Below are 13,879 nucleotides of genomic sequence, written 5' to 3'. Positions count from 1 at the left end.
AAAATAACTGTTGGTATTTTATTTATCATAGAATACGTAGTATATTAACTGTCATAGTATTTTAACTATCATAGAGTTGCTATTTTAATTATTATAAAGCTGGTATTTTAACTATTAACAGGTAGAACTGGTATTTTAATTGGTAATTATAATGTTCACATGGCTGGTATTTCAACTATCATAGATATATTAACTATAATACAACCGCTATTTTAAACTATAATAGGTATTCGTTGGACTGGAAATTGTATTATTATAGAGCTGTTATTTTAACTTTTATATGGCCAACATTTTAACTGCATGTATCATCATACACAAGTATTCTAAATACCACAGAACTGATATTTTACCATCTTCAATCTGGTATTTTAGCAATCCTAGAACCAGTATTTTTTAAATATAGTTTTGATTAATTGCCTGGTTACAACCCGAGACAAATACACGTATCTGAAGACGGCCGGTTCTAGCGACTCCCATCCACCGCGTGTTTGAAACGGAGCTCTGTCACACCGGGCTCTAATGATATCTGTCATGCTAGGCGACAAGTGAAGGTTAAAATAATAATCCACATTCGACGACGGGTCTTTGTTGGCGCAGCTATCGAAACCGTTCCACTGTCAGTGGCGTGGTGTATTATTCCTCACGCAGGTACCGGGCGCAGGACGACAGACACCGATAGCTGTAGAGATACCTGTCAGGTGCTCGGATCATACCTGCTCTCACCTATGTAAACACAGACACGTGTTAATGTGTGTCGTGATGGTAACCCGTCGTCTGAGGTTCGCTTCCTGGCAACAACATGCTCAAAGAGAATTACGACGCTAGCAGACCGTTTTCTTGCGGATTGTCTGTCATCCATTAGAAGAAACAAAAACGGTAAGGTTTGTATTATTGTTTAAAATCTTCTGTTGACATTAGGCTTATATTTTCACACCTTTAGGTTGCTACAACTTTTGTTTTTAGAGAGGTCGCGGTTTTATTTCAGTTAGGAAACGTCAGTTAAGACGATGGCTATTTTAGTCCGTGTGATGGCAGCAGATTAGCCATGACGCGCATGAGAAAGGTCAAGTGTTGTGAGGCGATGCTCACCATTCATGTCCTGACATTCAGCACAAACCAGAGAAATATTTGTGTGACGACATCGCTGCACATTTGTAACAAATGGCTTGTAATGGATATCATGTCATTGTCGTGACCGACACAGTTGGTGAGAGACAAAACCCTCTGCCGTCAGTTACGATCATCCATAGGCGTATGCGTTGAACACTTTATTGCGGGTCGGTAAAAGGTAGAATACAATCTTTCCCTCAAAACATGCTGAATACCTTATATTGGTCTCGAGGGGTCCCGCCAACAAGATGCCCCACCACCTACACACAGATGGGATACTCACATCATTCAGCAACACGTTATGTGTATGAACTGTGCCATGGGTAATGACTGCACATACTACAACCTTCAACGGACCATTTGTTTGATGGTTTTTATTTGTAGGTTTTTGGTATTACGTTCGGGTATACTGGATATGTCGAGTCTAGCTATATAAACGTGTAGTATAATTAATGTGCATGCTTGTGTTTTTAATGTGCTTTGACGTGTTTGTTAACAACCACAACAACAACAACACATTTTTGTTTTAAAAATCATATTTCAAAAACCTGTTGAGTCTCTTGAACTAAGATGCAGTATTACTGGGATATTAATATTACATAACATCAAATATCGTACAGAGTATATAATTTAAATATAGCATCATACTTAACAGTTAATAACATCTAGAGTGCGCGGTGGGGCTTTCATAGGCGTGTTTATCATCATTTCGTCACATCGGCGAAGCTTTTCTCTCACACACATCTCGTTATTCTGCAATCTGATTAAAATTAGCTCTATTGGGTCTACCAGTAGATCTAACAGCATTGCGTGGACTCCCATGCCCAGATGACATTTCATCTATAAATAACAATTTAAATATCGACCAATTACACTTCGCCTTTTATAGCGTTATTCGGGAGCATGCAAATTCTAAAAATATCGGGCGAACTTGTTGGTCTATTTCAACATTGAAAAAACAGGGGTAAAAGTGCAGTAATAAACTTTGGATTGTATATTAGTATAAACAGATTTTATGGCTATACCATCACGGTTGTTTTTTTCCGTCTTAAAACGAATTTTATATAAAATTTTATATTGCAATTAGTTTCCGACATACTTCGTAATTCACCCGAATCATTTCGTATACTCTCGGCATAATCCCGAATGTTTTCAAATTCTTTTCGAATCACCGGCATGATTTTGCAAGTAAGGTTTTGATTGTTTGAATGAAAGGTCAACTGGACATGAGCTCCAACGGTCTGCTGTTTTAATTTTAATTAGATTGGTTATTCTGAAGAAGCTTACGTCAGCAGGAGGTGACAATTTACCATGTGCATTTTGGAACTTCATTCGTATAGCGCTCGCCTGGGGTGCTTGGGTCGAAAGATCGAATCCCCTCAGTGGATCCATTCTCAGTTTGTTGTTGTTTTTCTCATCCCCCATAAAGGTCGTGGTATATGCTGTCCTGTCTGTGGAGAAGTGCATATAAAAGATCACTTGCTGGTAATGAAGAAATATAGCAGGTTTCCTCTGAAGGCTACGAGTCAGAATTACCAAATGTTTGGCATCCAATAGCCGATGATTACTAAATAAGAAAATGTTCCAATAATGTTAAACAAAACATGTTTAACTTCATTCATTCAATAAATCACTTGTTCTTTCGTGAGGCGGGGTGTAGCTCAGTGGTAAAACATGTTTAACTTCATTCATTCAATAAATCACTTGTTGTTTCGTGGGGCGGGGTGTAGCTCAGTGGTAAAACATGTTTAACTTCATTCATTCACTTCATTCGTGGGGTGGGGTGTAGCTCAGTAAATCATTCATTCAGTAAATCACTGTTCTTTCGTGGGGCGGGGTGTAGCTCAGTGGTAAAACATGTTTAACTTCATTCATTCAATAAATCACTTGTTCTTTCGTGGGGCGGGTGTAGCTCAGTGGTAAAACATGTTTAACTTCATTCATTCAATAAATCACTTGTTCTTTCGTGGGGCGGGGTGTAGCTCAGTGGTAAAACATGTTTAACTTCATTCATTCATTCAATAAATCACTTGTTCTTTCGTGAGGCGGGGTGTAGCTCAGTGGTAAAACATGTTTAACTTCATTCATTCATTCAATAAATCACTTGTTGTTTCGTGGGGCGGGGTGTAGCTCAGTGGTAAAACATGTTTAACTTCATTCATTCATTCAATAAATCACTTGTTGTTTCGTGGGGCGGGGTGTAGCTCAGTGGTAAAGTGCTCGCCTGATGCGCTGTTGGTTTAGGATCGATCCCCATCGGTGGGTCCATTGAGCTATTTCTCGTTCCAGCCAATGCATAACGACTGGTATATCAAAGACCGTGGTATGTGCTATCCTGTATGTGGGATGGTACATATAAAGATTCCTTACTACTAATGAAACAAAATGTAGCGGGTTTCCTCACTAAGACTATACGTCAAAATTACCAAATGTTTGACATCCAATAGCCGATGATTAATAAATCAATGTAGTCTAGTTGTATTGGTAAACAAAACACACAAACTTTGTTCTTTCGTTCATCCGTTCTTGTAATGATTCATTTGGTCAGATGTCCATTCATCCCTGTGTTTTTTTTAATGTTGATTCTTGATTGGTGGAATCGTACATTAAAAAAAGGAAAAAACCCACCTTTAGTTTTCTATGAAAATTTTAATTAGGATGATACGAGATAGAAATAATGATCCCCCAACTGAAAACATAACTACTGATCTGAATATTGATTTGTTTGAATCACTTGTGTTTTGACTCCAAGACACACCGACTGATAATTCACCTGATCGCGGGACAATTCATCCAGGGAAAATCGAGACTATCGAGTATTGCCAACTCCCATTGTGATTTGAAATAACGCGCACATATTTGACTGATCTGTATTGCGTGCGTACCCCCCTTGAACTTGGGCGTCTATTGACTTGCACGTCTTTTGTTGTAGGGCCACTACTTGTTTGAAAGGAACGAGAAGTGAATTGCCAGTGGATAACAGTTATCACGCCATGGAGTAATGAGGAATTGGGAGTCACGTGGCATTGCTCCATGGATCCAATTACACGTTTTCTATGCAGTGTAACCACAGTTGTGCATATTTGAGTAAGTTCGAGGTCAAAGCAAATGAAAAATATGAGAAATTCAACATACCGTTACCTTTTTCCATTACATGATTAATGTGTTCGTTCTCCGTTAAGTTGATATGTAGTGAAAATATATATACAAAGATGGAAGTATTCCATCTAGTTTTCCGTGTACAAAAAGCTTGTGTTCGTACACTTCATCAAGTTATTTTAAAATTACAAACGTCCATTTTACAACCGCATTACTGTTAATGATATCACTGTGCATGCGAGGATAGGATTAGTTTAAACCCACTTTTATCCAAAACGTTACGATATGCAGTACCGGAACAGAAGGAATATTACTCGATATCACATAGCAATGTGGAAATATCGTGTAAAGATCAAAGTAAGGGACTGATGATGCATTGTTAGTAGTGTTAGGTGAGTTCATATTTATTTCTAACTTTCCTGTTTGTAGGTCTACTATTAAACAGTAAATGTAAAATGAATAGTCCAGGTAACTGACGCAGCGCAACAACCATAAGAGCATCCAGTGCTAAGGTTCTGTGTCGAGCGATCTATAGATACCATGTTTGTACCCTTAGTTGGGGGGGGGGGGGGGGGGGGGGGGGGGGGGAATACAAATTCATTCATTATTTAAAAAAAACAATAATAATAATTTATGAACAAACGTAATGGAATGCAAAACTTGGCAACCTGAATTAAAGTTTCGCAAAAGTTAAAAACTTCGTATTTCGGCAATTAATAATTCGCCTCGGAACACCTCGACCGATTGCGTATGTTCTGGTGTTATAGCCTGTCTTTGATGTGTGAAGCGGTACTATACTGCTGAGAAGACGGGTCTATTTTTACGCCGGATGTCCGTCCACGCATGGAATAATCCACTGAACACAAATAGTTCAGTCATAGGAGTGTGAGCGAGTCACAGTATATATATATATATATATATATATATATATATATATATATATATATATATATATATATATATACACACACACACACACACAGTCAAACCTGTATAACAGCCACCCAAGGGACCCGACAAAAGTAGCCGTTATAGACAGGTGACCCTTATATACAGGTTCAAATTAGAACCCATATATTAAAACATATCACAACTGTCATAACAAGAAGAAGACATGCATGTGTTATAAATAAGATGTTTTTTTATTACATGAGACTGTCCATGTCAGAAGATATTTAGTTATTACATGAGACTGTCCATGTCAGAAGATATTTAGTTTAATTCAAGGTTATTACCCATGTGGCATGTTAACTCGTCTGTTTGTATTATGTCACTGCTAATCCTTCAGTGGAGTATGACCGTTGATTTCAGCTGAATAAGATCATGAGTCTTTAAATAATCCTAACACGGGGCATCTTTAAAGCCGCACACCCTAGTTCCGTCCAACGAAAATAAATTATAATTTGGTTAATCTACAAACCTGTAACACACTTAGATCACGTTTTTATCAAATGGAGTGAAAAAGCAGGTTTTATATCGATAAATACCATGGGAATTCCCATGTCCCAATTGCTTGAAATAATTTTGAAAGTTAGTATTCTGATGTCACCGGTAGATGTCGCTCGAAGCACAACAATGCCTACGTCACGACAAATTTCACAGAGTGCGCACAGACTTGGGGTGCGTTCTTTTCACCTCTCCTGGACATGTTCCAACTATTCTGTCCTGGTTGTATCCCCTCTCCAGATATCGTAAGACTTAGCAAAATTATTGGTTTTAAGGGTTTGTAACGTTTTGTATTGAGACACTTACTTGTCTGAACTTTATTGTTACTGAAAATGTTCACGAACTGTGAAGAAAAATCTCACAAATGAACAACAACAAATCGGATGTTGATTGCGCGAACCGTGCACGAGAAAACAAACCGAACCAAAATGATAACGGTCACGTGGTATACCAACGTCTGTGACATTGAAATGGAAATATCCCATCTAAAAATAGATTAGACCTTGTCTGCTCAACGGTTTTTTCTCAAACGTGCGTCCGTTTTTAAGAAATACGAAAAATGCATTTTGTGGTATTACAAAAACCAGGATTACCAGGATTACCAAAAAACACTTCAGGTGAATGGAAATGTATATTCTAAATAATAAACGGTAAGTAAAGTGCAAGTTTATTTGTGAAAAAAATGGGTTTAATAGCGAAAAACAACGCCGTTATGGTTAACAACTAGCCGTAACTAGGGTGTGTCCCTTTAAGGACCGCCGCTGTCAGCAATTTATGTTTAATTACCAATCACGTCTGACTAGACACAATTAGACACCCAACATAACACCCTATTTGTTTTGTTTCTCGAGACTCAATAGAGTGACCATACATACAGATGACATTATGTACAGCCAATGGGAAGTCGTCTACTGTTTAATGTGGACGCTGAGAACCAATCGAATTACACCACCAGTAACTGCGTGTCACGGAAGTTATTGAGTGCCTGTTTGTTTTTTCAATGACAATCGGCAAATTACAATGGAAGTTTACTTTGACGGAAAATAACCCCAAAGCTACAGACATGACCATATAAACACATTTAATTTATAATTTTTAAGATGATTAAAAAAGTAAAGACATAACCAGGGTCAAAAAATAAATAAAAAAACGTCTTCACGACGATCATCTTGTGACCGTTATAGCAGGTTCAACCTGTGATTTTGGGCGAAAAATAGTGACCGCTGACCGTTATGTACAGGTCAAATACGGAAGGAAATGCATTGGGGGATTTATAGTGGCCGTTATAGGCAGGTGGCCGTTATGTAAAGGTGATCATTAGACCAGGTTCGACTATATATATGGAAGATCAAACTGAAGAACGAACAAGCAAACTGGAGAATGGAAGATCAAACTGGAAGGAAGGAAGGAAATGTTTTATTTAACAACGCACTCAACATATTTTATTTACGGTTATATGGCATCAGACACATGGTTAAGGACCACACATATATTGAGAGATGAAACCCGCTGTCGCCACTTCATGAGCTACTCTTTTCGATTAGCAGCAAGGGATCTTTTATATGCACCATCCCACAGAGGATAGCACATACCACGGCCTTTGATATACCAGTCGTGGTGCACTGACTGGAGCGAGAAATAGCCCAATGGGTCCACCGATGGGATGCACAGATTAGTGCCGTCGATGAACTCGTTGATTCGCCCGCTGTGGCCCTCAGTTATGGCTGCTGTAGAGTAGTTGTTGACCTCGCCGTCGTCCTCGTTAAGTGTATATCGCGGCTCACTCGTTCTGGTGTCTAGTAGTTTATCATATGCCCTTTTCATTAGGAGATTTGCGAAAAGCCTGGTGTCATCACTGTTTGACAGTGATTCATGAGTGCATGCCATCATAACAATGTACCCGATATTGTTTTGACAGTGATTCGTGAGTGCATGCCATCATAACAATGTACCCGATATTGTTTTGGCAGTGATTCATGAGTGCATGTCAACATTGCAATGTACCCGATATTGTTAGTGCCCGAATCTATGTTGGATAGAGGCACGTCAAATAGTTCCGATATTGCTTTGACAGTGATTCATGAGTGCATGCGACATGCCATTACAACTATAATGAACCTTATTTTAACTAACAGCATCACTGTTTTGACAATGGTGCATGCCAGCATGTGACATACGATCACAACTATCTATGTACATGATATTACAGTTTTGACAGCGAGTCACGAATGCATGCCATCATAACTATGTACCTGACATTATCACTGTTTCGACAGTGAGTCACGAATGCATGACATCATTACTATGTACCTGGCATCATCACGGTTTCGACAGCGAGTCACGAATGCACGACATCATAACTATGTACTTGGCATCATCACGGTTTCGACAGCGAGTCACGAAAAAAAAAGTAGTTTGCTTTATTTAACGACGCCGCTAGAGCACATTGATTTTTTATCTTATCATCGGCTATTGGACGTCAAACATATGGTCATTCTGACACTGTTTTTAGAGGAAACCCGCTGTCGCCACATAGGCTACTCTTTTTACGACAGGCAGCAAGGGATCTTTTATTTGCGCTTCCCACAGGCAGGATAGCACAAACCATGGCCTTTGTTGAACCAGTTATGGATCACTGGTCGGTGCAAGTGGTTTACACCTACCCATTGAGCCTTGCGGAGCACTCACTCGGGGTTTGGAGTCGGTATCTCGATTAAAAATCCCATGCCTCGACTGGGATCCGAACCCAGTAGCGAGTCACGAATGCATGCCATCATAACTATGTACCTGATATTAAAGTTTCATTACAACTGTTTGACAGTTATTCATGACTGCATGTCATCACAACCACCTAAGTATATATTCACAGAGTTCTTGTGCAGGTTTAAACTTGTTAATCTTGACTTAAGGAGGACCAGGAAGAATGCATTGTCTTGGCGAGTAGAAGCCCGCCTATAGAAAACACATTGCAGTGCTTCATGGTGGCAGTCAGAATCTTGTCAAAACGTCCCTTTGATTCTGGCGTTTGCAGAGATACCATTTTAAAATGCAATAACGGCTTTTTCGTTCAGATGGTCGGTTGGCAAATGTTGGCTAAACGAGTCTGTGACTTAACGAAATAGGAGAAATTTTTTACCAGGGTGCGAAGTTCGAAGGGCGAGTAGTTGGGGAGGTTGGTGGAGTTACCGAAATACCAACCAGCTTGTTAGATACCATTAGATACAGAAGCATACACTGGTTTGGAATTGGTCGTTCAATTATCAGACTCAACTGAAGCATGGCCTATTTTAAAAACTAAAATTGACATTTTACGAATTTCGGTCTTATAGGGTGTATACTACCAAATCAAATCCCATAAAGGACAATACTAGCATGTGTGGCTAAAACTCATACCTGCAGCGTATCAATCGACATATATATATACACCACGGATATAAATACTACCACCTCTGAACCAGCAAATATTGGAGGTTAAGCTGTTCATTTCAGAGATAATGGGTAGCGTCTATGCCTACCCTAGTTCAGCACAAAATTTTAGTACTTTTTTTTACAGGTACCTTATACATGTTTCAAGCACAAGGTTACTTAACACAGTGCTACTAGATGAAATGAAATTGCATACATTTGTTTTGCCCAGATGAAACTTTTTTTTTTACAACAAACACACTCACATTTATCACCAATGACAGGATTTGTGGTTATAACTGCTCTATAAAAGTTGGGTGCCTCGAACTGTAACCCAGCAGCCGAAAGTTATTTGGTTTAGTACTACATTATAGGCAGGTCCAGAATTCCAACTGGTCCGGGGTTTAGAAATATGTCCCGTAATCCTCTTCATAGTGTGTCTATCCTATACGAGGTCGCGACACACTGCCAGGTGTCCGTTTTGTTTTTATTATTATTATTAAACATAATAACATTCACCCTTGCTGCCATTCGTTCGGCAGGTTTTAGAGAGAAATAGATATCAAAAGATAATCATTTTAACCCGTAATTGATTTGTGTGGCCGCGTAACGTTATTAATCTTTTGAAGTGAACAGTCGTAGTGTTGTTTGTATGTCAACAGTCCGAGTCAATTCAGTAGTATTTGCCAGTCAATAATAACACTTCTCATCCGGAGGATTGAATGGATCATACGAGTTATCTACCACCTGTAATATACAGTCAATATACTTCAAACAAGTACTACCTGGCTTTACAAACATATTCTTTCAAATAGTCTCTCAGTATATCGACAAAGGACTATAATGTAACTGTAAATATAATATTACATTTCAAGACACGACACAAGGCCCATGTGTTAATACCAACAATTCTGCTCCTGGACGCGGTAGGACGAAAAGGTAAAAGTTTTTTTAATGACACAGAAAGAATTTATTTTTATACAGATTTACTCAAATATATAGGTAAATATTTTTCATTCTAGTTACACAACCGAAGCAAGCCAATTGGAGTTACAGATTAAACTAACATAGGCAAAGTTTAAAAGGCTACTTATTATGCTTTTGACAGCACATTTAATTCAAAACTACGGAATTTTACTTGATGTTCATGCGTTGTAAAAATGTAAAGAGAAAAAGAATATATATATATACGTACGTTTTGTGTGTGTGTGTGTATATATATATATATATATATATATATATATATATATATATATATATATATATATATATATATATATTTAAACATCATCTGAAGGGTCTCTATGAACATGGCACCCATGCTTGTTCCTGTTAGACTGGCTTCGAATCCGATTAATAATTTAGTAAATATGCCAGCCGTGGTAACGAAGCTTTAAATGTTTCTATTGTTGTTTTTCAGATGTCTGGTTTGGACACGAACATATCACTACTCTCTGTCACCTAAATGCCCAGGCTTGGTCGTCCCATACACGGCGGGTTTCCGAGGATTGAGAAAACACAGAGCAAGGAGGAAAACGCCATGATGCTGAAAAGACTCGTCAAAGATGGGTCACGTGTCAAGTTCGAGATGGACAACCCGATTAAAACGTCGCTCAGTCTGCCGCATATCTACCTCCCTCGACTTCTCAGACAGAAAACAGACAAAGATCCAGACACCGAGCTGGGAACAGCATTGCAGAATCTGGCCGATTTCACGGGTATAGATGCAGAGGGTGAGCTGCCGTTAAAACTGGCCAGAAATGAAGCAAAGGATCTTATTATGAGAATAGCCAGGTGCATGAGGACTGAGAAAAACGGATTCGAGTTCAAACACCCGGTTCTGGTCGACTGTTACCCTCACTGGGAGCAGTCCAACATGGAGGTGGCATATCTCTTCCCGGTAATTCTGCCTCGGATCACTCTCCGATTCCACCAGCCTGGGTGCGTGGTCGTCGAGCTGCCCAGCAAGGCAGACATCTGCACGCCGAGCGAGGTGTCCTCCAGCAAGTCTGAGAACGGAATCCCGCACGTCGACCTCAACAAACTGCGAGCCAAGGACGGAACACATCTCTCTTTGAAGAAAACCTACATCATGTTCGCCAAGCTCATCAAGCGGATTCTCAAAGTGTGCGGTGTTGTCGCGGAAAGGGTTAAAGTGGGACACTGCGAGTCTGGATATTACCTCACCGTGGAGCTCATGAACTATGGATGGGCTGGGTGGAAGCTGCAGATCATCCCGGCGATCTACGTCAAGACCAACATGTTCCTCATTCCCAAAATCTTCTTTCAGGGAGAGAGCGTTCCATCGGACATTCACTGGCGCGTGAGCTGGGTCGTCAGGGAGATGGAGATCCTCGGCTGCATCTCTCTCACGGACAAAGGCTCGCGTGTGCGCGCCCTGCGTGTCGTCTGCAAACTGTGCCAGACGGACTGGCGTCTGTCCGAACTGAGCCCGTACCACGTGCAGACGGCGCTGCTACACGATGTCGACCACCACGTGGACACCTCGCCGCGCTGGCAGAGGTTCACGCTGGAGAAGTGCGTCAAGTCGCTGCTCGGCCGTCTGCTCACGCAAGTGCGGCGAGGGTCTCTGCCACACTTTCTCATCGAGGGGATCGACCTGTTCGAGCTGGTGAATCCTCGGAAAATGGCGTTGTGGAAGAGCGCCCTCGCGAGACTGACATCCAGTGACAACGCCCTGCTCAGTCTGACGCACAGGGCCATGTTAGGGGACAAGCAGACAGAGTTATCCTTCCCGAAATTCCTCGATATGTGATACATATACACAACACTGTGGAGGTGTATATATTCATAATACTGTAGCTCTGTGCAAAGTGAATGGTTCACAGAGCTGGATCAGCTTTATATGTTCACATTTAAATTAAAACATAGTCATATATATATATGTCATAGTTTCATTAGTTGTCAAAACAAGCATTCAGATAGTTATGTTAAAGCAGTACATGTCCCCTACCGATTTTTCCTATCTCCTATGTATGCATGTACGTATCTGGGCTCACCCTGTGTATGGCCAAATTAGCCAATTGCTAATTTTTATTCAAAGTGGCTACAACATTTAGGTTTTGGCTAATCAAATATTCCTTACATTCAGCACATTTTAATAATTTTCAAGAAAAAACTCGATACAGATGTACATAATGTGAAAATACTCGATACAGATGTACATAATGTGAAAATACTCTATACAGATGTACATAATGTGAAAAAACTCGATATAGATGTACATAATGTGAAAAAACTCGATATAGATGTACATAATGTGAAAATACTCGATACAGATGTACATATGTGAAAATTGTTTAAAGCACAATTTGTTCCAGTGTGAGCCTGATGTATGCATTTTATATATGTAAAAGTGTTTGTTTTGTTTAACAACACCACTGGAGTCATCAGAGGAAACCTGTTATGTTTTTCCTAAAACAGCAAGGGATCTTTTATATGTACCATCCCACAGACAGGATAGCACATACTATGGCCTTTGATATACCAGTCATGTATGTACATTTGTATGTATGATTTTATAAAATTTAATACAGCTCTGTGTCAAACACTATGTCCATGGAAAACTGCCACAAGGTAGAAAAACGCGTATTTTATCCAGTTAACATGGATACGACTTTACTAGTATCTGCAAAACATGTCACACAAACACACTTACTTCTGTATTGCTTTAATCACATGATCTACATGCTTCTAATGAAATATCAAACATACTGAGGATGAAAACAAACCTGGCACGGATCGGTAATTACCAGAAACACAACTGTCTTGGATATGAATGATTCTATTATAACTACTCTACAACACCACTGAGTATACTAACTACAACTGATATTTGTTATCAATGTGGCACAGAGATGAAATTACCAGAAAGACACCTGTCTTGGATATGAATGATTCTATTATAACTACTCTACAACACCACTGATTATACCAACTACAACTGATATTTGTTATCAATGTGGCACAGATATGTAATTACTGGTAAACAAGAGTACTGGTGACGTACATAATACACCCGTCAGGAGTTTGATGGAAAACCATTAATGAATTAATATTAATGAATATGTTATGGGTATAATTCAGTTATAATTATGTGAAATGTTTGCAATAGGATGGATGAACAGCTTGTTTTGGACCAACTACTGATGATACTGTATCCATTGGAGATTAATGAAGTTATTGTTCTTAATTAGAAAGGGAAATTTTGTTTAGCCTTTTCTTCAAAGGCTAAACAAGATTTTTCTATGATGTTCAGAATATAGACAAATTATTTGTTTTATTTGTATCACAGTGACCTAGTAATAGTACGCGACACACCGCCATCCCAAGTTGTTTCTACATGTGAGGTTTGATGGTCCTGTATGTACATGTATCTGTATGCAAGATATGCTCTGGACAAGGATTTACTGTTATTTGCAGTAGACCGTGATGGTCCTGTATGCAAGATATGGTCCGGACAAGAAAAAGTTAACAGACGGACGTACAGTGCCAAACCATAATACAACCCATCATAGCCGGGTATATAAAAACAGTCTCAGATATGCATGATTATAACACCACTATAATGAGGACATTGATTATACAAAAAAACCCTGGTACATGTATTTGGTATCAACGTACTGTACGTGCTACCTCCTCCACTCTTAACTCTACACGTATGTACCCTGGACTATGACTGAAGAGTGTTTTAACAAACTCAAGTCGAGATTGGCATAAATGGCAATAGCCATATAAACTACTTGTTTGATAATATATACTATTCAAACTTACAGGCCCAGTGGTTATCCGAAAATGT

The 13,879-nt window shown here is 39.4% G+C and overlaps 1 protein-coding gene across 2 annotated transcripts; it reads left to right on the top strand.

The window, feature by feature from the left end:
* The first annotated feature begins 550 nt into the window (after positions 1 to 550).
* Positions 551 to 11,959, top strand: LOC121369390. Of its 2 annotated transcripts, none has more exons than XM_041494459.1 (2): positions 551 to 876; positions 10,481 to 11,959. In XM_041494459.1, the coding sequence occupies exon 2, from the start codon at positions 10,526 to 10,528 to the stop codon at positions 11,834 to 11,836; it is 1,311 nt and encodes a 436-aa protein (XP_041350393.1). In that variant the 5' UTR covers positions 551 to 876; positions 10,481 to 10,525; the 3' UTR covers positions 11,837 to 11,959. The 2 variants fall into 2 exon arrangements, with proteins under 2 accessions (XP_041350393.1, XP_041350394.1); XM_041494460.1 differs by lacking the exon at positions 551 to 876 and adding an exon at positions 4,064 to 4,197.
* The last annotated feature ends 1,920 nt before the right edge of the window (positions 11,960 to 13,879 follow it).

This window comes from Gigantopelta aegis, chromosome 3, assembly GCF_016097555.1.
Source record: "Gigantopelta aegis isolate Gae_Host chromosome 3, Gae_host_genome, whole genome shotgun sequence".
Classification (NCBI taxonomy): Eukaryota; Metazoa; Mollusca; class Gastropoda; order Neomphalida; family Peltospiridae; genus Gigantopelta; species Gigantopelta aegis.
This window is presented reverse-complemented; position numbering and strand designations above follow the sequence as displayed.